The sequence below is a fragment of the Chionomys nivalis genome, chromosome 3, assembly GCF_950005125.1.
Source record: "Chionomys nivalis chromosome 3, mChiNiv1.1, whole genome shotgun sequence".
NCBI classification, from domain to species: domain Eukaryota; kingdom Metazoa; phylum Chordata; class Mammalia; order Rodentia; family Cricetidae; genus Chionomys; species Chionomys nivalis.
In genome coordinates, this window is record NC_080088.1 from 60,713,406 (window position 1) to 60,740,201 (window position 26,796).

Here is a 26,796-nt window from a genome sequence, read left to right on the forward strand (position 1 = left end):
CAAGCTGTTCTCCCTTCTGTAGCGGGGTGGATACCAGCACCGGGCCACACAACCCCTGGCTGCTGGCAGTAAGGACGCAAAGGTTCAGATGAGTCAGTGTCCCCAGCCCACTGTGTCAGAAGCCAGACTGCTGGCAGAAGCATAGGAATCCAGTGGGGCACACCCTCCATCACGGGTGTGGCTGTTCTAGGACGAGTCGATGACTCTGAGAATATCTGCAAACTTTAAGGCTAAAAAGTCAAGTGCTTTGGGAATGGTAGCTCTATAATCCTAGCACTTGGGAGGCAGGTGGATCTCTGTGAGTTCAAGGCCAGCCTGGGCTACACAGTGAGACCTTGTGTCAGGGGTGGGGGAGTCAAGAAGATTTTAAAATTTATTATTGCTTTAGCCCAAGCTGACCTCAAGTTTGCGGTAATCCTCTTGCCTGAGCTTCCTGACTGCTGAGATTGTAGGCATGACCATCACACCCGGCATAAAGTATTTTAAATAAGTAGAGCCAAATGCACTCTCCTGGACCCATGTGGTTATTTTGTTTCTGGATTTTATAATGATTGGTGTTTCCAATTTTTTTTTTAAATAATTTATGTGTTTAAGCACTGGAGAATCTTCACTGTAAAAAAAAATCCTTAATGACTACAGACCATAAACATGGAAGGGGAGTGTGTGTGTGTGTGTGAGTGTGTGTGTGTGAGTGTGTGAGTGTGTGTGTGTGTTGCATGCGCGGGGGTGGGGTGGGGAGGAGTTGGGGATATCTACATGTGAGAACACATGCCAACATAGTTCAGATCTCCTGAACTCAGACACTCTGCAAGAAGACTTAATATGTTCCTAGCCTCTGAGCCATCTCTGGAAACCAATGAGAAACCCTCACGAAAGAAACTCATGATAGAGGTCTTCTTCACAGTGGCTGGATGTCTGACGTCTCAGGAGCTTCAGATCAAGGAGACCTCACACCCAGTCCTCTGCCAAGTGCTGGGCACATCCCATTCCAAAGTAAGTGAGTCGCCGGGTGCCCACCCCTCTCTTAAGGATGAGGAGTCAAAGATCCACACGTCTCAGTCACCCAAGAACTTCGAGTTCATCTCATCCCCTGATGTCTGGGCTCCAATTCAGTGTTCTTTGTATCCACAGCCATGCTGAATTTTACAGTAGGAAAATGGATGAGTTCATATTCCATGCTTCTAAACACAGTGATGTTCTGGAGCCCCAAATGCAAAGATCTTCCCACCACCCATCAAACTTGAAGGACAGATGCCTTCTTGATATGGACAGAAGGTACAGAGAGGTCCAAACCACTTAGGAATGAGGAGAGGACCCATCCCAACACAGAAAAAGATTTCCTCTAGTTCAAAGTGGCCTTCCAGTGGCCATGGCAGGGCTACAGCAGCTGCTCACTGCTCTGGGGCATGAACAAACACCACATGAACAAGGACTCCACATGGGAACACCTGATCCAAGTCTCCTAAGGACTCCCAAAGGGCCTCTGCTACAGGCAAGTGACCAATAGTGATGACAGAACAGAAAGGGGAACCCGCATCCTCCTTGAGCTTTACACAGCACTAATGATCAAAGAAAAGGCTTGGGAGGTGTTCCCAGCCTGAACTTGCAAGTCACCACACCAGGCTCTCCTCCCTCCATCACCTGCCAATCGGAGGTCACTTTGAAAGTGCTGTTTCAGGCTGCACGGTTCACTAATCAAATAAATCCCCTTTCCAGCAGTCAAGGCCAGTGCTGGGGGAGCTCCACCAGGCTGGCATCAAAGCCGGAGTGCACAGGCCCTTCTGTCTCTGCTGGGCCATCTCTGCACTATTTCAAAGCACTCCTACTCATGTGGTGACAAGAGACGTGGTGGTCATTTGTAGGAAGAAGGGCACTGTTTCTGGAACAGTGAGGGAGACTGAGAAACCGCAGCCCTGGAAAAGAACACAGGCCCTAGTGGGTCCAAGCGCTGGGTTGAAAAGGGAAGAAGTGCAAAGGCCAGCAGGTGAGAATGCTGCAGGGGAGCTGGGCCCAGAGGAGTTGGCTGCTCTCTGAGGCTGGCCTTGCATACAGCAGGGCCAGAGCCTCTGACCAGCACAAGCAAGCTGCACTCCAGCTTGGCAGGCCCTCCTGCACCGAGGGCAGGGGGGAGGGGGAGGCGGGGTAGTGGTAAATGATGACAAACCAGAATGTGCGGTGTGGTGTATGCCAGAAACTCACTGCGGCTGGGGGTGGGGAGCGGTGGGGAAATCGCTGTGCCAGCTTTCAACCGGCTCATTTAATTCAGTGCACAAATATTTATGAGGCATCCACAGGAGACCAAGATGACTATGATTACTCAGCCCAGCACAGAGAGATTCTTTCAATGACTGTACATTTCACTGTGAGTTGGCCAAAGACTGTTTTTGGAGTTTTTTGTTTGCATGTTTGTTTGTTTTTATCTTTGTTGTCTTGTGTGTGTGTGTTTCATTTCTTTTCTAACTAAAATAAGTAAATAAATAAAATAAAGATACTGGCTTCTCTACCTTTCCTGCCACCACCATGTCTCAGAATGTTCCTCTTTCCCTACCTGTCTCCCTCATACTCTGACCTCTTTCCTATCCTATCCACTCCTTCATTCTTCCTTTCCACACCCACCAAGGCCAAGGGCACCTCCCCCAGCTGGGGCCACACTTCTGATCTATGCAAATCCCTTCAAAATCACTGTGGCAGCCTTGCCTGGCTTGGTGCTTCTCCTGGAATTCCCAGCATCCTGGTTCTGTCCAGGATCACAGCATCTCACTGAATCTTAACAGTCACACCTCAGCAACCTACCCACGTTCCCCAGACCTGAGTGCAAGCTTTGCCTACCTCTGACCTTGGTATCCTCCCTAACCTGCCTCCTTGGGACCATGGACTCCTCAGCCTGGCCTCCTGCAGGCTACACTGGCGTGCCCACGTAGGGCACAGATCACCAGGTCACCCAACTCCTTCTCCCTTGGGTCCTGGCACGCAGCTGCACCATCTCCTCGTTCTCATCGCAGCTGGGTGTAGTGGTGTGAGTTTCAGACCATGAAATGTAAGTGGAGAGAATGTGAGCTGCCCCAGTCTGCCACCACAGTGTCCGCTTCATTCTTGGCTGGGTTGTTGAATTTATTGAGGGAAGAGCACAATTTGCAGTTAAAGGGATGGATGCGGGGCAGTGGTGGTGCAGGCCTTTAGTTCCAGTGGAAGGCAGAGGCAGGAGGATCTGTGAGTTCAAGGCCAGCCTGGTCTGAGCTTCAGGACAGTCAGGGCTACACAGAGCAACCCTGTCCCCAAACCTAAAAACACTGCAGATAAGAAACTAATGGCATTTGCTGTGTCCTTGCTGGGCAAGACAAAGAATGTAAGTGTTCTAAGAGGCTCAGGGTCAGGTGGGCCAGAACAGGTTGAGGGAGTAGGCCATGAGGTCAGAGACAGGGTAATGGACAGGGAAAGACAGAAGGCAGCTTGTATGCTACTCAGTAGGAAAGGGTCTGGAGAGCCTGGTGCTAAGGCAGAGAGAGTCTAGCTGAAGCCCCTCCACCCCCCAACTCCCCACCCCCCAACTCCCCACCCCCCACCACAACCAGAGGAAGCGGGCAGTGGTGGCGCACGCCTTTAATCCCAGCACTCGGGAGGCAGAGGCAGGCGGATCTCTGTGAGTTCGAGACCAGCCTGGTCTACAAGAGCTAGTTCCAGGACAGGCTCCAAAACCACAGAGAAACCTTGTCTCGAAAAACAAAACAAAACAAAACAAAACAAAACACAACCAGAGGAAGCAAAAGCAAGAAGGGCAGGGCAAGTGGGCCATGCTGCAGAAACAGGCAGAGAATCAGCAGGAAGTACTAAGAGAGACAAGACACCATGGGCTGCCTCTAACTCAGTTCCTACGGAATACAGTGGCAAGAAAAGTGGATGCAGAGGTGGGGTCTCCTGGCAGAGGGTCCCTGGGAGATGAGGCCAGTGGTGACCGAGGATGGACTCTGCACACACCTGCAATCCCAGCCTGCAGAAAGCTAAGGAAGGAGGATCCTGAGTTCAAGCACAGTCTGCGTTACAGATTAAGGTCCTGTCTGGAAAACAAATTAAAAAGCCACTCTGGCTAACTCTGGCTAGGACCCACTGAGGCTGTCCACTGGGTATCACATGCTCCTGGCAGAGGTACCTTGCTCCTCTGACAGCATCCCAGAATGGGGCCGAGAAGGCACAAGTTGTACTTACTCTGTCTTGCTAAGGCACAAGTTAGACCAAAACCATTCCCAGATTGTCCAAGCCCTAGCATCCCAAAACACAATCAATGCCCCAGGGACAGCTCACCCCAGAGTTGGGAAGCTGCTCCAATAGAGCCAAGAATGAGGCTCTGTGCAAGCAGAAAGGGTACCCCTGTGTGGGCTAGCCAGGGACCCCAATGATGTGTCACTTAGGGTGATTTATTCACTGTCAATATCAGGTCAGGCTTTTGGAAGTGTTGTATAAGAAAGGAAGAAACAGAGTTAAAAAGAGACCCTGGCTCCCAGAACCCATGGCCCATTTTACCAGAATGTGCTAATAGGCAACAACGGCCGTTTATCACATGACTCATTCAGCCATTTGGGAGGTTCAGTTCACTAGAAGCCCTCCTGGTCTGAACCTCATTACATTCAGTAAGGCTAGGTAGGCACTGGGTAACGTCACCTTTATTCCATGGTTTAAGACATTAACAGTAGCCGTGTGGGCCAGTGAAATACCTCACACCTGAAAACCCCAGCACTCAGGAGGCAGAAGCAGATGCTGAATTTGAGGCCAGCCTGATCTATATCATAAGACACTATGTAAACAAACAAGCAAACACACCGCCTATGGGGACACACCTGCAATCCTAAGGCTTAGGGGGTAGAAACAGGGACATCAGACGTTCAAAGTCATCCTAAGATGCAGGGCATGTTTGTTTAGCAAGCCTCAGCCTCAGAAGGACACTGGGTATGATATGAATAAAACTAGAAAAGATGATTATTTCATTGGCAACAGGTAGGGAAACAGCCCAGTAAGAGGAGATAAGTATGGGAGAAGGGTCATAATACAGAGATCCTGGGAGACAAGGGCAATGAGCAAGTCAGCACCTGAACACAGCATGTAATAGAGTCATCCAACAAAATCCTTGAGCTGATATCCATTGAGCAACCGCTACAGGCGAGCACATTGTGGGAGAGGATACAGCAATGAGCAGATTAAAGTCATGCCCGCAGTGACCGGCGGAGAGAGTTCCCTTTCTCATATCAGAGGGATGGGTAGATGGATGGACAGACGGACAGATGGGCCTACTGCGGAAAGTTTTCACAGAATAGACGGGCTTGAACTCAGCCTTAACAAGCAGTAGTTAGCAAAGGGAAGAAGGGACAGCTGGAGGCCCCCGGGGAGGGGTGGCAGCGTGGGGCATTATGTGGGCTTTACCAAGTGACACTCAGAAGTCTCAGCAGTTCCCCTTGATGACAGAAGTGTCGAGGGTGGGCCAGGGACAGCAGTGAGCAGGAGGCAGGTACCTTAGAACCTGGATTTATCTTGAGGGTTACAGAGAACCAAAAACGGTTCCAGAGAAGGCTCATAACAAAGATACTACAAACAGGAAATGGTTGGTTCCATATAGGCTCCTTTCTGGGAGTAACTCGTTCAGTTCTATACTCCCTGCTGCACAGGGGTTGCTGAGTCCATGTGCTAAGAGGCACCGTCACCTGAGGTTGGGAAGCGAAGTGAAGCTGGCAAATCCTAGCCCAGACACGTGTGTGTGTCTCTGGAGGAGTTGCTCTACCTCTCCGGGACTCAGAATATCATCAATAAAACAAGTGCGTTATTACGTCCAGAAGCTACCCCCTACTCCTGCCACACACCACACTGCACAGACTGAGCCAGCCCAAACTACAGGGCTGCTTTCTTTTACTCACAAGGGGAGAGTTTGTCTCCATGGTTCTAACAACAGTTTAGAAAAGTGATCTGGAAACTTCCTTTAAGACAAGAAGCTCAGCTAGGCGTGGCAGCACACATATGTAATCCTAGCACTCGGCAGGCAGAGGCAGGCGGGTCTCTGTGAGTTCGAGGGCAGCCTGGTCTACAGAGTGAGTTCCAAGTACTAATACTTTACAATGAGATTAATATGGTGCACAATTCATGCAAAACATTGTTCAGAGCACACGTCCCTCATGAACCAAGATGTTAGGTAAAGTGTACTTTATGCCTCCCTGCTTGTACTGACACGCTTTGTGCCAAAATGGCAGCAATTTTGATACTAAATATGTCCTGGTGTATATGATGTCATTTTCCTAGTGACTGAGTATCATGTTTGTATCTGTAAGGCAGTAAATCCAGGAAGGAAGGAAGGAAGGAAGGAAGGAAGGAAGGAAGGAAGGAAGGAAGGAAGGAAGGAAGGAAGGAAGGAAGGAAGGAAGGAAGGAAGGAAGGAAGGAAACTGGTGCGGTGGTTTGAAGAGAAACAGCCTCCATAGGCTCAAATATTTGAATACTTGATCATTAGGAAATGGTACTACTTGAGAGAGATTGGGAGGTATGGCCTTGTTGGGAGTAGGTGTGACCTTGCTAGAGGATGTGTGTTACTGGGGGGTGGGCTTTGGGTTTCAAATGCTCAAGCCAGGCCCAGTGGCTCTTTCTCTTCCTGCCAATCCAGATGTAGAACTCTCCACTCCTCTCCAGCACCATGTCTGCCTGTGTGCACCATGCTTCCCTCCATGCTGATAATAGATTCAGTTTCTGATACTGTAAACAAGACCCAGTTAAATGCTTTCTTTTCTAAGAGTGCTGCAGTTGTGATGTCTCCTCACAGCAATAGAACACTCACTAAAACAACTGCCCTACCTAATATTTGCATTGCTTTATGATAATAATATATCTAACACCACCCAAGCTATTCCTTCCTATAGGACTTAAAGAAATGGTGCTGGGCATCACACTGTTGGGGATATTTGATCACACCGTGAACTCCGAGTTTGTACTTGGATTAGTTAAATGATATTAACCTTGGGTCAGGAGACTGATTTAGCAACTAGTTGACAGAAAGGAATCATAGAGCATCAGAGGGTACCTGAAAGAGATAGAGAGATGCACCAGAAGGAGTGGGGAGGGATTTGGAGTGGCACAGTTTGTTTGGTGGACTGGAAGAATGGGCCTTTTCAGAGAGATGTCAGTAAGGAGAGAAGGTTAGCTAGTTGCTACTCAATCTCTCTGAGCTAACAGGTTTTCACCGCAGCCTTTGAATCTCAAGTCTTATTTATCATCAGAACAGAGATTTAGTTAAAGCTACCTTTAGCAGCAGCAGCAGAGACAGTGCCGGTGGGAACAGAATTCATGCCAAGCTGTGGCCTGAGCAGCTGGGCTGTAACTGTGGAGTCACAACTGCTGGCTGAAATAGCAGTAGGTTAAGGCATGGCCACTGTGCCAAAGATAACAAAACCACACTATTATCTTTAATACCAGCACTTGGGAGGCCAAGGCAAAGAGATCTCTGTGAGTTCCAGACCAGCCTGGTCTACATAGAGAATTCCAAGTCAGCCAGGGTTACATAGTGAGACTCTGTTTCAAAGAAGAAAAGAAAATGGAAAATGACCATCTTATTTTCATTTTGACTTTCTAAAATAAGATTTACTTTCTAATTTTAATTATGTGTTATATGTGTGTCTGTATGTGTGGGTATGTATACTCGTAAGCATAGTTATTCTCAAAGTGCAGAAGAGGGTGTCAGACTCCCTGGAGCTGGAGTTACAGATGGTTGTGAGCTATCTCACATGGGTACAGGTACTGGGAACCAAATTTGGGTCCTCTGCAAAGCAGAGTGTGTTCTTAACTGCTGGCTGAGCCATTTCTCAAGCCCTTGTTTGGCTTTTGACATAGAGTCTTGCTGTGTAGCCCATGTTGGCCTCTAACCTAAGGTCCTCCTGCCTAAGCCTCCTAAGTACTGTGATCTCAGGCATGCGCCATCATGCCTGGCTATATCTCTTTTAAATAAAATCGTTCCATGGAGGCTAACTATCTAATAAGCATTAAATAGGCCATAACTAAAGATGTCAGTCGTTCATGACATCTTGCATGCCAGGACATTCATGAGAGCATGCCATGGGAAACAGTGAAACGGTGTTCTCTGAGGAAGATGAGTGTTTAGTAAGGACCCTGCAACCTGACTAGAGCTTCATGATTAAGGAGAGCCTCACTGCTGTAAGTCAAGAATCAAAATGTTCCTGGGCAGTCTTGGGCCCTTTAATATCTATTTACCCGTAGTATTCATCCACCTTTCAAACAAGCTTCTCACTGAGCATGGCAGATTCCGGGCTCCACCAATCCTAAAACTAAGAATGCTGTAGCGTCAAAAGCCTATGAAAGAAAACTCGGGATACAGCTCAGTTGGCAGGGTGCTTGCCCTACACATACTAGGTCCTAGTTTCTACCCTCAGCACCACATCAGCCAAGGGTGGTTGATGGGGGCTGCAGACCCCTGGCCCCTTGACTTTCTTTGCCCACCTCAGACCCTTTGCCTGCTGGAGTGAATTTAGCGAAACACATGTGCCTGTAGCTGCTCTGAGCACGAGACCCTGGTGGCAGGGGAGTGGTTTCTGATGAGGTCTGCCGCTGAAAGATCCTGAGAGCTGGGGAGTGGCTATCAGTTAAGGATCCCTACATAAGCTTCCCTGGAGCACAATAAATTTGGCACTCTTGTATCAAGGATGACCCGTGTCTGTCTGTGTGTGTGTGTGTGTGTGTAAGTCTCCAGCTTAGTTCCGTACCGTCCCGTAGTGCACACGCTACATGTGGTGGAACAGCCTGCCGAAGGAGGAGGACCAGAAGTCCACAGTCACCCTCACCTACACGAGAGCCTGAGGCCAGCATGGGCTACAGACCCTGTCTTGGTTTCTTTTCTTGGTGCTGTGATAAAAGACTCCAATAAAAGCAATTTAGGGGAGAAAGGGTTTATTCTGGCCCACAGTTCTAGAAACTGTTCGCCACAGTTCTAGGAACGGTCCCCCTCTGTTCTAGAAACAGTCAGTCTACCATAGTTCTAGGAATGGTCCCCCACTGTTCTAGGAACAGTCTACCATAGTTCTAGGAACAGTCCCCCACTGTTCTAGGAATGGTCCCCCACAGTTCTAGGAATGGTCCCCCATGGTTCTAAGAACAATCCTCCACAGTTCTAGGAACGGTACCCCACAGTTCTAGGAATGGTATCCCACAGTTCTAGGAACAGTGCGCCATGGTTCTAGGAACAGTCCCCCACAGTTCTAGGGTACCATGCATCATATTGAAGAAGTCACAGCAGCAGGGGCTTGAGGCGGCTGCTCACATGACACCTGCAATCACAAAGCGGAGACTGCCGGAAGCACGCTGTCACTCATCTCCCTTTCTGGAATTCTACAGTCCAGGATCCCAGGCAGGGAATGGCTCCAGCCACAGGGATGAATCTTCTGCACTCAATGCAATCAAAAAACTCCCCCAGGCATGCCCAGAGACCCATCTCTCAGACGATTCTAGGCTCTTCCCCCCGACTATCACTGACCTTACAGAAGAAAAGATGCAATCTATAGGACTGGAGAGATGGCTCAGCCGGTGAGAGCATATTACCCAGAGATCCAGAACCATGTTGGGCAGCTCATACCCACCTGTAACTCCAGCCCCAGAGGATCTGATGGCTCTGGCCTCTGCACTCACTGAACAAACACATGATATATACATAATTAAAAATAAAAAAAAAAATGAGGGTTGGGTATGGTGGCGCATGTCTTTAATCTCGGCACTTGGCAGAGGCAGGGTTCTGTGAGCTGGAGGCCAGCCTGGTCTACATAATGAGTTCCAGAACAGCCAAGCTACATAGTGAGACCCTGTCTCTAACTAAAAATTTGAAAAGAAAAATAAACGAATGAATGAATAGATCAATGAATGAATGAATTAAAAAGAAAACCTATGAAAGAGATCCCCAGCTTTGGGTAGAGCCTGCCAGGTGCTGCCACCAATGTGAGCAGCAAATGTGTCTGTTCTTCCTTTTGTTCTGTGACTACAAAAGTTCATTTAACTTGTCCATGGTAGAACATACTGGAATCCTTGTCCCTAGGCCACAGTGGCTCAGAATAAACTTTTTTTTTTTAAACTTCCTTTAAAGGCAGAGCCATTATTTTACATTAGGGTACTTATGGAGACCACCAGCCCAAGGCCTGCTTTTAATTGTTACACAAGAAACTCACTTCCCAAGCTCGGTTCTTCCTCAGAACGCTTGTGTAATACTCAGGAGACCACAGCCAAGCCCTCACTGGTTCCCACATGAAAGAGAACACAATCTGGTTTCTCCAATTAACATTCAGCAAAGGGGCCAGAATCTACGGGCTGGGGACTCAGCTCAGTGGTAGATCAAGGCCCTGAATTCAATCCCCGATTATGAAAACCAAAGTAAAGTGTGACCCAGCGAACAACCCCGTCTACTGAGGAAAGAACATTGCTTAATGCTAAATAAAGCATTGCCTACTGGGCACAAGGCCTTAGGTTCAGCACACACACAAAAGAAACAAGACAGGACCCAGAGAAGGAAGCTTTGAGATGGGCCTGGTGGCACAGGCCTACAGTCTCGGGTACTAGAGATAAGGAGGGCTGCAAATTTAAGGCTTGCTGAGGCTAGAGAGAAAATTCAAACCCAGCCCAGGCGACTTAACAAGACTGTCTCAGAACAACCCGGAGAGCCTAGGTGAGGGCTGAAGGTCTAATTCTACAGTAGAACACTCAGGCAAACATCCAGAACAAGCCAGGAGACCTGAGTGAGCCAGCATCCGTTCAGCTTCTGGTGCACATCTGTGTGCTATGGTTTCCCGCCAGCCCGCTCCCTCCCTCTTCTCCCTCCCCACCACACCTACCTCTTTGGAGCACCAGGCACATTTGGGGTGAATTAGCAGACACTCTTCACATGAGGTGGCGCTTCCACTAGTGCAGATGTTGAGCCCTTCAAAGCAAGATAAGGATGCATTGATTAGTTCCTGGCATAAACATCACTGGCAGGGGCTGGAGGGAGGGCTGAGTGGTTAAGAGCACTTGCTGGTTTCCCAGAGAATCAGTGTTTAGTTCCCAGCTCCCACATCAGGCAGCTCACAACCAACTCTAGCTCCAGTTCCGGGGAATCGGATGCCCTCTCCTGGCCTTTTACGTGTGTGCACACACATGAGCTAGCAATAATAATTAATAATAATAAAGCATCAGTAATTAAGTCTTTAAGTGCCTGGGAGAGGGACAGGATGGGAGTCACTCCCTGAACAGGTGCGGGGCTACAGGACCCCAGTGCTAATTTCAGGTCAAGGTTCCTTTGCTGAGGCCAACACAGTCTCTGGAGTCGGGGCCAAGCACGTGCCTTTAAGTTAGCAACTCCTACTTCTGCTGTGTCCACGTGGGTGCCATCTCTTTTCCCTGTAACTCAGCGCAGCCTCCCTTGACTGAAGGAAAAAGTCCTTTTACACTTTAGAGTACCCAAAAATGGGGGAAAAGTTGCAGGGGAGATCGGTTTCACTTAGATGTTAAAAATAAAAATCTGAAATCCAATTACTTGGGATACCATCTCATCAAAATCTGCAGCCACTCCACGTCAGCACACACCCCTTAGAGAAGAAGAAACACAATGTTGGTTAAGATAAAGAATCCACTGATTCAGCAAATCTACTAGCAGGTCAAGGAGGAAAAGCCTATGGGTGTCTGTTAGGCACTGAGAAAACACTGGGCGGAGTGGCTCATGCCTATAATCCTGGCAGGAGAGGCAGGAGGATCAGGAGCTGGACCAGCCTGAGCTACACAGGGAATTCCAGATTGGCTAAGCTACACAGGGAGATTGTCTTTCAAAACTCATTCCACGTTTTGTTTTAATGTTGTGCATGCCTTTATCCCAGCATTCGGCAGAAGCAGGCAGGTACCACATCAGCCAGAGCTACAGAATGAATGAGACCTTATCAAAGAAAGGGAGGGAGGGAGGGAAGGAAAAAGAGGGGCAGTGTTGATTCTGGGGCTACTGAGATGGCTCAGCAGAGGCGCAAGCACGAGAAGCTAAGTTCAAATCCTCAGCACCTGCCTAAAACATATGCCCTGGCCATACACACAGCTGCAGCCCCACCACTGCTGGGAGAACAGACAGAAGAGTTGCTAGGACTCGCTGACTACCAGCCTCGCTCGGGTTCAGTGAGAGACCCTGAGGACAGTGACAGAGCAGGACACCCAACGTGTGCGTACACATACACAAAAATAAATTTTTAAAAATAAAGGACTTCTTTGGTCGGCAGCGACACACACCTTTATCTCAGCACTCAGGAGGCAGGGGCAGGTGGATCTCTGATGGAGGAAGGTCATTGGTTAAAAAATAAAGAAACTGCTTGGCCCTCATAGGTTAGAACATAGGTGGGTGGAGTAAACAGAACAGAATGCTGGGAGGAAGAGAAAGTGAGCTCAGAGTCGATAGCTCTCCTCTCTGGGGCAGATGCGATGAAGCTCCGACCCAGGATGGATGTAGGCTAGAATCTTCCCGGTAAGCGCACCTTGGGGTGCTACACACATTATTAGAAATGGGCTAGTCCAGGTGCGAGAGTTAGCCGAGAAGAGGCTAGATATAATGGGCCAAGCAGTGTTTAAAAGAATACAGTTTGTGTGTTGTTATTTCGGGGAATAAGCTAGCCGGGCTACCAGGAGCTGGGGCGGCAGGAACACAGCCCGCAGCTCTTACTACAGATCTCTGTGAGTTCGAGGCCAGCCTGGTCTACAGAGTTCCAGGATACAGAGAAACCCTTTCTCGAAAAATAAAAATAAAGGACTTTTAAAAATTAATCCAGCACACACTCCTGATTGTAAAAGAAAAGTTAGAAGCTAAGATTAGAAGGAAACTGGAGCCAGACAAGCCTTCCCTCTCCCAGTCCACTTGTCTGGGGGAAAGGTCTCCACTGTGGCAGTGAGATTAAATCTACTGATCTCTCTCATGCCTCCTCTGCAGCACCAGGAGCACAGATGTCCTTGGCGGAGTAGACGGCTATCTTTCCCTTCCTGTCAGAGACAGTGCCGATGGCCTCTGGCCAAGAGCGGAGCTTGTGTGTGGCTCAAGCATTTTTCTCTGAATGAGAATGACCCAATTAGTCGCTAACGGACCAATGGGTCTACTGGTCACTGCTCTGTAAAGGGGACAGAAGTGCACACTGAGTGGAGGAAGAAGGTTCGCGACTTTTGTTTTTGTTTGGTTTTGCCCCAGCTCCCAATCCTCTTGCCTCCACCTCCAATGGCTATGATTACAAGAATGTATCAACACGCCTGATAACAGTTCAGTTCTTAAAGGAGGAAAATAAAACAAAGAAAATTAAACAGACAATGGTAAAGAAATACAGGGAAAAGCAAAGTGTTCCCATGTTCCACTAAATATCATAAAAATAGTTACAGCTAGAGACCCACAAGATAGCTCAGTGGATAAAGTCACTTGCTGGACATGGTGACCTAAATTCAGTCTCTGGAAGTCATGTACAGGTGGAATGAGAGAGTCAACCACAAAGTTACCCTCTGACTTATACATGCACATTGCAGCAAACACACACAGAAAAGCACATATACAAAAGTAAATAAAAAATTAATATTGTAAATAATCAGTACAGTTCTATACACTAACAGCAAGCTATCTGGAAGAGAAATAAAGAAAATGAACACAGTCAGGCTCGCTTTTAATCCCAGCACACAGGAGGCAGAGGCAGGGAGTAGAGGCAGGCAGATCTCGGTGAGTTCAAGACCATCCTGGTCTACAAGAGTTAGTTCCAGGACAGGTTCTTTTTTTTTTTTTTTTTTTTTTAATATTTATTTATTATGTATACAATATTCTGTCTGTGTGTATGCCTGATGGCCAGAAGAGGGCACCAGACCCCGTTACAGATGGTTGTGAGCCACCATGTGGTTGCTGGGAATTGAACTCAGAACCTTTGGAAGAGCAGGCAATACTCTTAACCTCTGAGCCATCTCTCCAGCCCCTCCAGGACAGGTTCTAAAGCTACAGAGAAACACTGTCTCAAACCACTACCCCGCTTTAAAAAAAAAAAAAAAAAAAGTAAAAAGAAAATGATCACATACACAACAACGTCAAAACACGAGCAAACAACTCAGAAATAAATTAATAATGAAAGGGATTTCCAATTTAAGAAAGGAAGGGAAGGGAAAAGAAAAGAAAAAAGGAAAGGGAGGGGTGAGAGAGAAGGCTCAGCAATTAGGAGCACTGCTGCTCTTGAAGTGGCCATGGCGGCCCACAACCATCTGTAACTTTAGTCAGGAATCCAGTGCCTCCTTCTGATCTCTGCAGGAACCAAGCACACAAATGGCACATGTACACACACAAAGCAAAACAGTCACACACATTAAATAGGCTTTAAAAAATTGAGTGACACTGGGCAGTGATCCCAGCACTTGGGAGGCAGAGGCAGCAGATCTCTGAGTTCGAGGCCAGCCTTGTCTACAGGGCAAGTTCCAGGACAGCCAGGACTACACAGAGAAACTCTATCTTGGGAGGGAAAAAAATGGAGTGACATGTGTTAGAGAATATTACTTTAACTAGGAAAAGATGTGTTACATTTGTTTATGATGCAGAATATTACTTTGTGTAAAGGTGTGTTACTTTTGTTTATGTTGCATTTGCTTAATTATGTAAAGATGTTGCATTTGTTTCACCTTGCCTGCCTAAGTCACCTGATTGGTCTAATAAAGAGCTGAATATCCAATAGCTAGACACAGAGAGGGATAGGTGGAGCTGGCGGACAGAGAGAATAAATAGGAGAAACCTAGGTTGAGAGGAAAGAGGAAAGGGAGAAGGAGGAGGAGAGAAAAAAGGGGGACCCCCAGGGCCAGAAGCCAGGCAGCCACCAGTCAGGGAGAAGCAGTGAAAATAAGATACACAGAAGGAAAGAAAAGTAAAAAGCCCAAGGCGAAAGGTAAAGAGAAACAGGTTGAAGTAAAAGAGCTAGCCAGAAAAGAGCTAAGTGAAGGCTGAGCATTCAAAACTAGTAGTAAGTCTCCATGTTGCTATTTGGGAGCTGGCTGGTGGCAAAAGAAAAACCCTGGTACAGATGTGTGCAAGGCTTGAAAGAATGAATAACTGTTTAAAAGGCGTATGCTACCCAAAGGGACCTGCAGAGCCATGCAGGTCCTATCCATATCCTGTGCACTTTTCACTAAAAATGTTTTAAGAAATCCTAAAATTTATCTGAAAGAGGCAAAGCAGTCTCAAACAAAAAGAACAAAAACTGACGGTCTCTTACTCCCCAATTTCCAATACACTACCAAGCTACACTAATCAAAATGTCAGTGGCTCCCACTGCCCTCAGCAGATGGAGCTCCCTAATCTTTTAGGGCCTTGACTTGGATCAAAGCAGGGTTCATGGCTTCAACATGGGAAGAATTTCAGGACTAGCCAGTTTATGAAGCAGAGTTGGGAGATTCTGATTGAAGACATTTTAGCATAAGCATAAGAAGAAAGTCAGACACACCCATGTGTGAGTGTGGGCTCGTCAACGGAGAGTAAGCATTACCCATAGAGACCATTTTGGTGTCTCTCAAGGTACTTCAAGAGTTTACTGGGGGCTGGAGAGATGGTTCAGTGTTAAGAACACCGACTGTTCTTCCAAGGAACAGGGATTCAATTCCCAGCACCCACATGGCAGCTCACAACTGTCTCTAACTCCAAGATCTGACAGACTCACACAGACATACATGCAAGTTAAATATCAAAAGAAAAAAAATAAATAAAAGAAATAAAAATACATAAATTATGAAAAAGAGGTTCCTGAAAAGACTTATTTTGCTTTTGTGCACGAGTGTTTTGCCTGCCCGGACGTAGGTACACAGCATCCATGCCTGAGGGTGTCAGATTTCCTGGACCTGGACTTCCAGATGGTTGTTAGCCTCCCTGTGAGTAGAGGAACCAAACCTGGGTCCTCTAGAAGAGCCACAGTGCTCTTAATCACCTCTCTAGTCACCTCTCTAGTTCCTGTTGTGTCTTCATAAGAGTGACACCTCTGGCGGGATTATAATCTGATAAAGAAAAACCAGAAGCCAGAGGCTGCCTAAGGGTTTTCTTTAGAGGAAGCCCTTTCTCTGTAAACGGGGATTCTGGCGAAATTCCTAGAAAACTGCAGGTTTACAGATGGGAAGGAGGAAGCCTTAAACAGCTGGTAATTGTTCTTGATTTTCTGCAGAGCGGCTTCAACCAGAATCCTGAGTGAGGGACTCCCATCCTCCTCACGGCCCCCAAATTCTCCCTGCTTTTCATCCTGCCTCAAAACCAGTCCCACCTCTGGCCCTGCCTGTCTGAGCAGCCGGGAACAAACAAGCAACTTCCTTACAATACACCTCCCCAAAATAAAAATAATATAAAATAAAATAAAAAAGCAGACACACAGATCAGTGAAACAAAACAGAGCCCATAAAGTAAAACTTCACATTTATGGTCAACAGATTTTCAGCAATGGCGCTAACAACCACAATGAAAGTTCCGTCTCTTCAGTAAGCAGCATTGAGACAAGCAGCCACCCACATGCAACAGAATGAAACTATACCCTCAACTCATCCCACATGCAAAAAGCAATTCAAAATGGATTCTAGATCTAGGGCTAGGATGTAGCTTGGTGCAGTGCTCGCCTGACATGCAGCAAGTTCTGGGCTCCGTCACCACCTCCCACAGCAGGTGAGGTGGTACACACCTGTGCACCCAGTATTGGGGAAGAGGAAGCAGGAAGGTCCAAAGGTCAAAGTTATCCTCGTCTACACCATGAGTCCAAAGCTGGCCCATAAGACCAGACTCAGCAGTTAAAAGTGAATACTGTTCCCACTAAAGAGCCTTTCTGGTTCTCAGAACCCAGACTGGGCAGCTCACCACGCCTATACCTCCAGATCTAAGGAATCTGATGTCTCTGAAGGCACATGCATTGAGGGGCCCATACCCGCCCATACCCACACACACAAATACAAAATTTTATATTTTAATTTTATTTATTTATATTTTTGCTGGACAGGGACGTACATGCCTTTAATCCCAACATTTGGGAGGTAGAGGCAGGCTAAATAGCAAGAACCTGTCTCAAAAAAGTTTTTTAATTTAAATATATAATCAATAATATGAAATTTTAGTCTATACATATAATGAACTGTTAAGTTTTTAAAAATAAAATCAAGTCATTGAAGGATATTATGATATAAGAAATAAGCCAGGCACAGAAGGATGTAGCCTTGTGACCATAGCTGCATGCAGCGAGCTCATGGAATCTACAGAAAGAGAATAGAATGGTGGTTGCCAAAGGCACACAGGATGGGAGTGAGATTGTTAGTAAAGGTACCAAATGGAGATGGGACAGACACGTGTGTGTGTGTGTGTGATTGTGTGTGTGTGTGTGTGTGTGTGTTTGCAAAGATGTGTATGTGGGGTGGGGGAGAGGGAAGTGCTTTTTCCAAACAAAGTTTCTCTATGTAACCCTGGTTGAACCGGAACTTGCTCTGTAGACCAGGCTGACCTCAAGAGATCCTCCTGCCTCTGCCTCCTGAGTGCTGGGACTAAAGCCGTGAGCCACCACTGCCTGGCTCCTTTCCAATTGTAAGGCAGCAATTTCCAAATATCTATATAAACCCTTGAGAACAGAATGTGTGTGGTGTGTGTGTGTGTGTGTGCTGCAAAAGTTCCGGTCTTGGCCAGATGCCCTTACCTGTCAGAAGCATAAGTTGCTTTTCTCTGACCCTCTTCAGCCTCATCACATACAAACTCAAGCCCTCCTGGCTGGTTGGGGGTTTCTGTTTGTTTGCTTTGGGTTTTTTTGCTTGTTTTTTTAAGAAAATAAAAAGCCGGGCGGTGGTAGCACACACCTTTAATCCCAGCACTTGGGAGGTGGAGGCAGGTGGATCTCTTGTGGCAAGTTCCAGTTCAATCAGGGCTACACAGAGAAACCAGCAAGTTCCAGTTCAATCAGGGCTACACAGAGAAACCTTGTTTGGAAAAAGCACCTGGCCCCTACCCACACACACATACACATCTCTGCAAACACACACACACACACACACCCTTCTGCAAAGTAATGGAACTATGTGACTTTAGAGACTAGAGTGTTTTCAAGCGAGCTAGCTGAGCTGCCACATAAGGAAAGCTGACAAAGAGATGGGGCACAAGGAGTCCTATTGACCAGAAGGAAGTCCACAGGGGTCCCAGCTGTCGAGTGCTGCCACAGAGTGCCGCAGGTGGTCCCTGCACTCTCAGACACAGGGAGGCTGTGGCCAACTGAGCTCCACAGCTCCTGGAGGACACTGCTAATCACACTGTGGCCCGAAAGGAGTCTGTGGTCAGAGCCCTCACAACCACATGAATTCACAGCTAGCACTTCTGATTACCTGAGCCCCAGGAGTCCAGGCTAAGGACCCAGAGCCCAGCAGGGCAAATTCTCTTTTCTGACAGAAAGTCCTGAGTCTTCTGGTCTGCCACCTCCAAAGACCTGGACTATTAATAAGAGATGGCTGACATGATGGAGACCTGGTGTGACAACAGTCAGCCAGCTGGGCGGTGGCTCCCGCCTGTAATCTCAGTACTCTAAAGGCGGAGCCAGCACTGTCACACGTGGGACATAATCAGTTCCAGGCCAGCCTGGGCCAGAGTGAGAGTCTGTCTCAAAAAAACAAGAATAAACAAAAACCGTATTGAAAAGCCATAAAAACATCAAGTGACTCTGCTTTCGTAGTTATTTCTATTAATACTCCATATTCACACTCGATAATGAAGTGGTTTTACGACATTCAACTGCCCTAAAATTAGGCTGCCCTTGGGACAAATCCAGACTCCAGACACTCTGCATGAAGTGAGTCCTGATCTCTGAGCTCTGGACTGGGGAGGTGAGAGCTACAGGGGTCGCCACGGGTGCTGTTTTTTGGAACTGGAGGGGTGTCCAGCAGCAGACAGCAAGAAGCAGCAGACACAACCCCAAACCCTGGGCTGTGTGCCTGCCACGCACATCCCAGTGACAGAGTCACTTCCCTTGGCATCTCTGATCTCTACCTATTAATATTTCAGAGCTGGGATTTGGCCACATGACTCACTGGCACCACCAAGCCTTTGAAAAGGAAGGAAGCAATGACTACAAGGCCAAGCAGCCGGAGTTCACCAGTGTCGCAATGTTGTGTCTAGGTCGCAGAGATAGGAGCTATTGGCCAGCCGGCAGCCACATCTCTCCTTGTCTGCAGTCACTACTCCCAGCTCAGTTTCCACGCTCTGAAGCTCCATAACTTCAAGTCTCATTCGGGGTTTATTACTAAATATGATCTAAAAACATACTCTGCTTTCAAAACTCATTGACCATATCACCCCCTCTCTCACCAACCATATCCAGGCAGTCCATGTCTGGCCTATCGTCTGTCCAAGATGTGTGAAATACTTTTCCTAATCCAACCCTTCCTGCCTGGTCCCTCGATAGCCAACAACATCTCAAGGCGGCAGCCCTCTGGCCTTACTTTCTGTTGGATCCTCCAAGCCACCTTTGCTCTTGGCAGCCCTTCTCACGGCTGCCCACCCTGACCGTCCAAAGTCACACAGCTACTAGTGAAGCTGACAGACAACAGTTGTAACGGCCTGATGCAAAACATCCCACAGGATAACAGAAGTGAGTAAAAGCAGGTACCAAATCAGCCTGACCCTTCGGGCTTAAGGGTGGCGAGTCACTGGGCTACTCCCCATTCCTGAGCTGTGCCCCACACGTTTGTCATACAAGACACGGGGTTTCCAACACAGAATCCAGCAACTAAACAGTCATGTCTAAAGATGATGGTACCACAGAATTCAACTAAGTCCTAGCAAGATGCTACCTCAGTCTGTCCATCCTCAGACTGCCTTTCTGGACATTAGAAGTCTGCCAAAAACCCACACCACTACAGAGATGACTTGCATGTTTTAATTGATTGGTTTGTTGGGGGTTCATAGCCCTGAATAGCCTCAAAGTCACTATGTAGCCAAGGCTGGCCTTGAATTTGGGATCCTAGCATCTCTACCTCTTAAGGTGCTAAACCTTCCATTTTTGAAACAGTTACTCATAGAATGAGATACTATGTGGCTATACAAAAGAATGAAGACCCTGCTATGAAGTTTACCCCAATGCAAGGCTAAGTGAGAAATAAAAAGTAGCTGGGCACTGATGGCATACACCTTTAATCTTAGCACTCAGTAGGGAAAGGCAGGTGGATCCCTGAGTTCCAGGACAGCCTGGACTACAGAGTGAGTTCCAGGACAGCCAGGGCTATATAGAGAAACCCTGTCTCAGAAATAAATAAATATAAATAATGATAAAATAAAAAATAAAAAGCAAGATGCAGAAGTATATTTAATGCTGCTTTTGAATAAAAAGAGAAGACGGGTAAGTCTAACATGTTATAGAAACACTGATGTATGAGGATCTAACAGGGACTGTGCAGGACAGGGCCATCAGGGGACTATCCTGGGCTAATGGGTGATGAGAAAAGACAGGAGGAAAGAAATATGCAAAAACGGGAACAATACAGAGAAGACTGGCATGGCCTCCACACACAGATGACTCGCAGATTCGTGAAGCGTTCCATGTTAGAACAGAAAGAAACATCACTTGAGTATATTACATATTCAAAAATGGGGGAGGCCACTGGGGTTAGCTCAACAGGTAAAAGGTGTGCCACACAAACCTAATGACCTGAATTCAATCCCCAGATGAAAGTAAAAAAGCTAGCTGTGGTGGCACACATCTGTAATGCCAGCACTCCTGGGAGGCAGAGGCAGAATTGCGCAGAGGCTCAAGGGCCAGTTAGCCTCCAGTACCTCAGGCGCACATCGCGGCAGAAACAAGAGAGGTGCTGCCCTAACAAGGTAGAGAGAACTGAGTCCTGAAAGCTGCCCTCTCCCCTCCATACACACATCATGGCACACAAAGATACACACACACACGTGCACGTGTACACACAGACACACACACACACACTTTAACAAACTGGAAACAAGAGGCCATAGAGGTGACTTAGTGGTGACAGATTTGTTATGCAAACATGAAGACATGTGTTCCAATCCCTGGAACCCACATAAAAGCTGAGCACAGCCTCACGTACTTGAAACCCCAGCACTGGGAGGCAGAGACAGGCAGCTAGCCAGCTCAGTCAAACAGTGAGCTTCAGGTTCAGGGAGAAAGCCAGTCTCACTGAGAAGGAATAGGGATAGAAGGCAGTAAAGGGAGATACCCAGTGTCCCCCTCTGGCTTTTCTACATGCATGCTCACTGGCATGCATATATACACACACATATGCACACACCTGTGCACATACACCACACACACATTTTTAAATAAAAGATGTTTTAACAATTGTATTACTTTTCACTATGTGTATGGGTCTGTGTATGGGTGTGTGCACATGCATGCTGATGCACTCAGATGCTGATCCCCTGGAGCTGGAGTTACAGGTCATCGTGCGCCACCTCATGTGGGTGCTAGAAATCAAGCTAGGGTCCTCTGCAAGAGCATCATGTGCTCCTAACTCAGGAGCCAGCTCAACTAAGGCAAGCGAAGGCTGGGGATGTAGCTAGTTGGTTTAGTGCTAGATTCCGGTTTAAAGCCCTGGGTTTATGACCCAGCGTTGCAAAAATGGAGTATTTAACTCAGCACCCAGAGGATGAGTTCAAGGACCTGAGAGCTTGAGGCCAGCCTGGGATGAATGGGTCCTTGTCTTGAAAAGAGAAGGAAAAAGGAGGCAACCAGTTACCCCTATAATCTTTCTCCCCAAACATAAAACTCCTCCTAATCAAGTGAAAAAAAAAAAAAAAACCATCAGTGTCTAAGGGGCAATGTCTGTCACACACAATGTCAGCACACACAGTTCAGGGGTCGAAGCAACGGGCCTTTATCATGGATTCCAGCTCAATGAATCTTGACACCTTGCAATGTGGTCTCCCTCCCCCAGTTAGCGCCTCTTCACAGCAGCTGCCCATACAGACCCTGACTTCAAAGTGAGGCCTCTGAAGGAGTGGGGTGGGGGACAGACATGGAGAAGGGGCAGGACAGGACAGTAGATGAGGAAAAATGCTGAGGACAGAAGTCAAGGAAGAAAAGAAGCCATGAGGAATGAGTGGCTGGAGACGGTGGGCTGAGCAGGAGACCCCATGACCTGTGGGGGTGAGGGAAGCAGCAAGACAGCAGCTACCTGGAAGACAGTCCAGGCAGGAGGCAGCATGGCCAGCGGAGCAGAGTGAAGCCTGAGGAGCCGGTGGTTAGAGACGGCAGGAGGCCATGGGTATCTAGCGGAACCGGAAGCCTGAAAGAATCTAAGCAGACCAACGAGATCTAAGAGTTTAACATTACTCTGAGTGAAGGGCGAGAGGATCTAAGGGGTAGGTTGGTGCAGAGGTAGGTCCTGGCTTTACCAGAGAAAAACTCTGGCAAGGCTGCCAAAGGGATCCAGTGAGGTGGGCCCCGCGCTGCAGCTCTCAGCCTCCTGGTCACCCTGAAGCAGGCTCTTCACCCTGCGAACCCAAACCCGCACCCTAGCAAAGCAAAAAGAATCCTCACCAGCAAATGGGTGTCTACCGCCCTTTAAAGCAGTGCTTCTCACCTTCCTAACGCTGTGACCCTTTAATACAGTTCCCCATGTTGTGGTGACCCTCAACCATAAAATTATTTTCATTGCTACTTCACAAGTGTAATTTTTGCTACTGCTATGAATCATAATGTAAATATCCGCTTTTCCAACAGTCTTAGGCCACCCTGTGAAAGGTTCCTGAGACCCAAGGGGTCACGACCCCATAGGTCGAGAACTCGGGCTTTAAAGTGACTAATTCCCCCTGCTGGAGAAAAGGAAAACAAACCCCTTAGGCTCTCCAAAGCTCTCTCCCAAGCAACTGAAAACACCTGTGAGGAGACCCCCCAGCCCCCAGCCTCTGAAAGCCACCCTATCATTTAAGTGCTGTGTGTAATTACCCCACATTGCTGATCTTGTTAAAAACTTCCCAGAATATTTCCATGACCAGGCTGAAGAAGAAAAAAAAAGTTGTTACTAGGGCGGGCAGCCACAAAGGGCAATTTGCCAAACTACTTGGATATTTTAATTCTTCGTTGCCTCAGTAGCTAAATAGCATGGAGAACAAGCAGGGGAGGAATACTAATTAGACCTAATTAGACCCTGCCCTCTTCTGCCTCAGTCCCCTGTATGAAAAGCCCCCCCTGACTGAGGACAGTGGAGTTAAAATGTAAATCCCAGAGGGGAAACAGTTGTCTATGAACCGAGGCCACCCTTTGCATTTCGGGTGTCCTGGGCCTGGTTACCTAAGGGGAGCTGCCAACCCAGGCAAATTCCAGCAGCCCCACCCCCACCCCAGCATCTGCCCACCGCCATGGTGGGCCAGGGACAGGGTGAGGAGGACCGGGGCTGCCAACTTGCGTTCTCGAAATGCAACAAAGGGCTCTTGGTATTCGGAGCATTCTGATTTGCAGAGCATCCACTAAAAGGACATTTGATTGCTTATAAAATAATAAACCACGGCAGCAAGCCTGACTCCAGCCATGCAGCAGGAGTGAGACCAAACTCCCCTCTCTGCCTTAGAGCAGGAGAGGGCATGGGAGGCCTCCCCCGTGCAACCCTTCCTTGGTTTGTGCTACCTTCTAAGTCAGGTTCCAGCCTGGAGACTCTTGGCCCCAGGAATAAATAAGGAGATCCTCCTGTTGGGGGTGAGGATGGGACATCACAGCAGACTTATTTCCAGTCAGCCCCTTAAATGTAAGGTCTGTGGCCTGCTGGGTCCACTCCCTGATCTGGGAACACCCACATGGGCACCAAACCTCGCAACACCATGTCTTTCCCGAGGTAACTGCAATCTTTCTTTCAAATTATGTTCCCCTCAGCAAGAGAAAACAACAGAAAGTTCCTGCCACCTTTCAAGACAAAAGGGGGTGGTGGTTGGGGGCAGGGGGACACGAGGAAGAGGTAACAAAGGAAGAAGGTGGGCCAGCATGAGCCATGCCTTCTGATCTGGCAAAGCACCTGGGCACTCCAAGGAGGAGGTGACCCACCCTGGAGGTTGGTGTCTACCACCATTTTACTGACTTGGGGGGGGGGGATGGAAGCACAAACGGGCAAAAGACAAGGCTGTGGTCACAGGGCAATGGACAAAACTTAACTCTGAAGGCACTGGAGCAAACCACCCAGGCTCCGAGATAAGGTACAATGACCAAACAGCCCTGGGCCTAGGCTCACCGTTCCCACCCTGAAGCCAAAGGGAAGCCACGTGGCTCTCCGGGGCCCACCTCTGGGACGAAAATCCTGTTCAGAAGCAAGGCAACTTCCAAGGAGATGAAATTACATACAAATGAAAGGCGAATGCCTCTAATAATTTGAAGGGCACCTCGAGGGGTGGGGCACTCCTTTAATCCCAACACTGGGGAGGTACAGGCAAATGGATCTCTGTAAATCTGAGACCAGCCTGCTCTAAGTAGAGTTACAGGCCAGGTGAGGATACATTTAAAAGGCAAAAACCTAGCAGGGGAGCTATTGGCAACAGTTAACTGCTGGGAAGGGAGTTTTCTCTAAGATAGTAGCCCCAGGTAAGCAGAGCCAGGCTCAAGTTGAAGACCACCGGGCTAAGAGTATTTAGGTAGCACAAACTGGTTTCATTGTGTTTTATTAAATGAATACAAAGTTGGGCGCATAGGGAAGAGGGATGAATTTGGGAAGAGTTGGGGTAGGGGAAGATAAAGACAGGCAGCTGGGAACTCCACTAATAAAGATTAAAGTCTTGGCCATGGGAAATGTTTATGAGTTTTCATTAGAACCAAATAGTGTCTAACTGGAAGAAAACTAGAGCCATTCCCAAACTTAAATTTCACGAAACTAATGTAAGGTTGCTGTTCTGACAAAAAAAAAAATTTAAAACACCATCACAAAATAAAAAAAGAAATAAAAAAATTTCCACCAAACAATAAAAAGAGCATAAACTTCAAACTACAAGACAGTCCTAAAGTGAAGTCAGTCGACAAGGATATAATATTCCAGAAGGTGGTGATTCAAGCTAAATCTTGCTTTTCCCTGGGGACTCGTGAACACCAAAGATGGCACTACTGGTTGCCAGATAGAGGTGAAGGGGTAGGACTCATCGATCTACTTCTTTCCCCATAAAAGCAGCCTTGCTACACTATTAAGTTTGGACTGCCGCCTGAACGACGTTTTTGTTTCCTCTACCACCCTCCCCGCTCTCAGATGGAAACCTCAACCTCCTTCATGTAAATGAGACGCGGTAAGAGAACAGATTTCTCCCCTCAAGCAGCCAGGCAACGAACGGCTGGGCTCAGAAAGACAAACAAGTATTTAAAGTGCGTAGCGCACCCTTAATCAATACATAATTACTTCCGACGGAAAGGAAAAAGTTCGGAAACTCCTGCTTAGAGTGGGTTGGAGGAGGCAGGGCAAGCTCACGTCCCTGGCAGCCCCAGCGCCGACTAGCATCCTTTCTCTAGGGACTTAACTGCTACTTTCAAGTCAGAAAACTTTACGCAGGTATCTGAGGCTTCTCCAGAGCCGCCAGGACAAGGGAACATCTGGCTAAGGCAAAGCCAGCAGCCCCACCGCCGTCAGAGCACCGTGAATCGTGGTACAGGAACAGAATCAGATGGCGGAGTCCCAGATGGGGCCACGACTTGCCGAGAGAGGTGACAACTTTCAACTTAGACCAGGCGTAGAGAAAGTTGCACTATCTAAAGACCTCCGGAGTGGCTGGGCTGCCACACTTTGGCCCCCACATCACTCCCCATGGGCCACAAGGGCTGCTTTGTGCAGGCGAGCGCAGAACTGGGGCCCCAGCACCGGGCGGGGAGGCCTTCCCTCCCGCGTCACCAGCGCCCTCGGGCTCGGCCACCAGACGCCTGCTGTTTACACAGGAAGGGAAGGCTCCTCCTCAGCCCGGGAGGGAACCTGGCAGTGCACGCAGATCTGCAGCCCGCGCCCCGCCGTCTCTCCGGGGTGCGCCCGGGTGCCCCGCACCCTCGGCTCTCTGCAAGCGGCCACCGGGCGAGCAAAGTTCCCGAGAGCGCAGCAGGCGGCGCGGCTTACCTGCGACGTGCGGCACAAGCGCGCAGAGCCCGAGCAGACAGGCGTAGAGGGTCGCGGGCACCCGCGGCATGGTGCGCGCCGCTCGGCGGGGGCGCGCGGCGGGGGACGGAGCGGGGCTGAGGCCGGGGACCGCAGCGGCATGCCGGGCACTGCACTCGGGCTCACGGCGCCCGCGGCCGGGCTGGCCCGCGCCCCGCCGCCACCATCCTCCCTGCTGGCCGGCCGGGACGCCCGGAATTGTCGCCGTTCAGGACGCACTCTCCCCGAGTCCCCGCGCGCCCGCACTCAGAGACCCTTCCCTTCTCCCTCGGCCGCCGGCCCCCACTCTCCTCTGCTTTCTCCTCCCCTCTCTCCCGCGGGCCGCCACTCGGTCAGTTTACGGCTAGGCGGGACGGGGCGGGGCGAGCTCCGGGCTGGACCAACTCCGCCCTGCGCCGGGACCTGCCAGCACGCCTAGGTCCCGGGGTGCCCAGGTGGCTGTCACATCCGATGCACTTGGGAATCGGGAGTGGGGAGGGGTGTCCTGAGTTCGAAACTTCTAGTTTGGGGCTCCCTCCCAGGTCTTAGCAGCTACAGGAGGGGGCGGGGCACGCTCCATTAGACCGGCAGAGATTACTTGGGCCAAAACAATCACAGTATGACTTCAGGAGGGACGGCAGGTACCGCTTGGATCTGCCAGGCCATTTCGTCATTCCAGAAGCACATGCCAGGCCGGGCCTCGCCAGAGATGGGA

The 26,796-nt window shown here is 48.7% G+C and overlaps 1 protein-coding gene and 1 pseudogene across 2 annotated transcripts in view; one reads left to right on the forward strand and one right to left on the reverse strand.

Annotated features, from left to right (window-relative positions):
• The window catches only part of Itgb5 (integrin subunit beta 5), a 108,748-nt gene extending 82,316 nt beyond the window's left edge, over positions 1-26,432 (reverse strand). Inside the window, exons 1-2 of one of the 2 annotated variants that reach the window (XM_057765405.1) lie at positions 26,064-26,432; positions 10,853-10,938 (exon numbers count right to left, since the gene is read on the reverse strand). In XM_057765405.1, the coding sequence (XP_057621388.1) occupies positions 10,853-10,938; positions 26,064-26,133 (156 nt within the window). In that variant the 5' untranslated portion in view covers positions 26,134-26,432. The remainder of the gene's footprint in view (positions 1-10,852; positions 10,939-26,063) is intronic. The other variant, XM_057765404.1, reaches the window with a different exon arrangement.
• On the forward strand, positions 20,480-20,573 carry LOC130872292 (U6 spliceosomal RNA; annotated as a pseudogene).
• Positions 26,433-26,796: the final 364 nt, after the last annotated feature.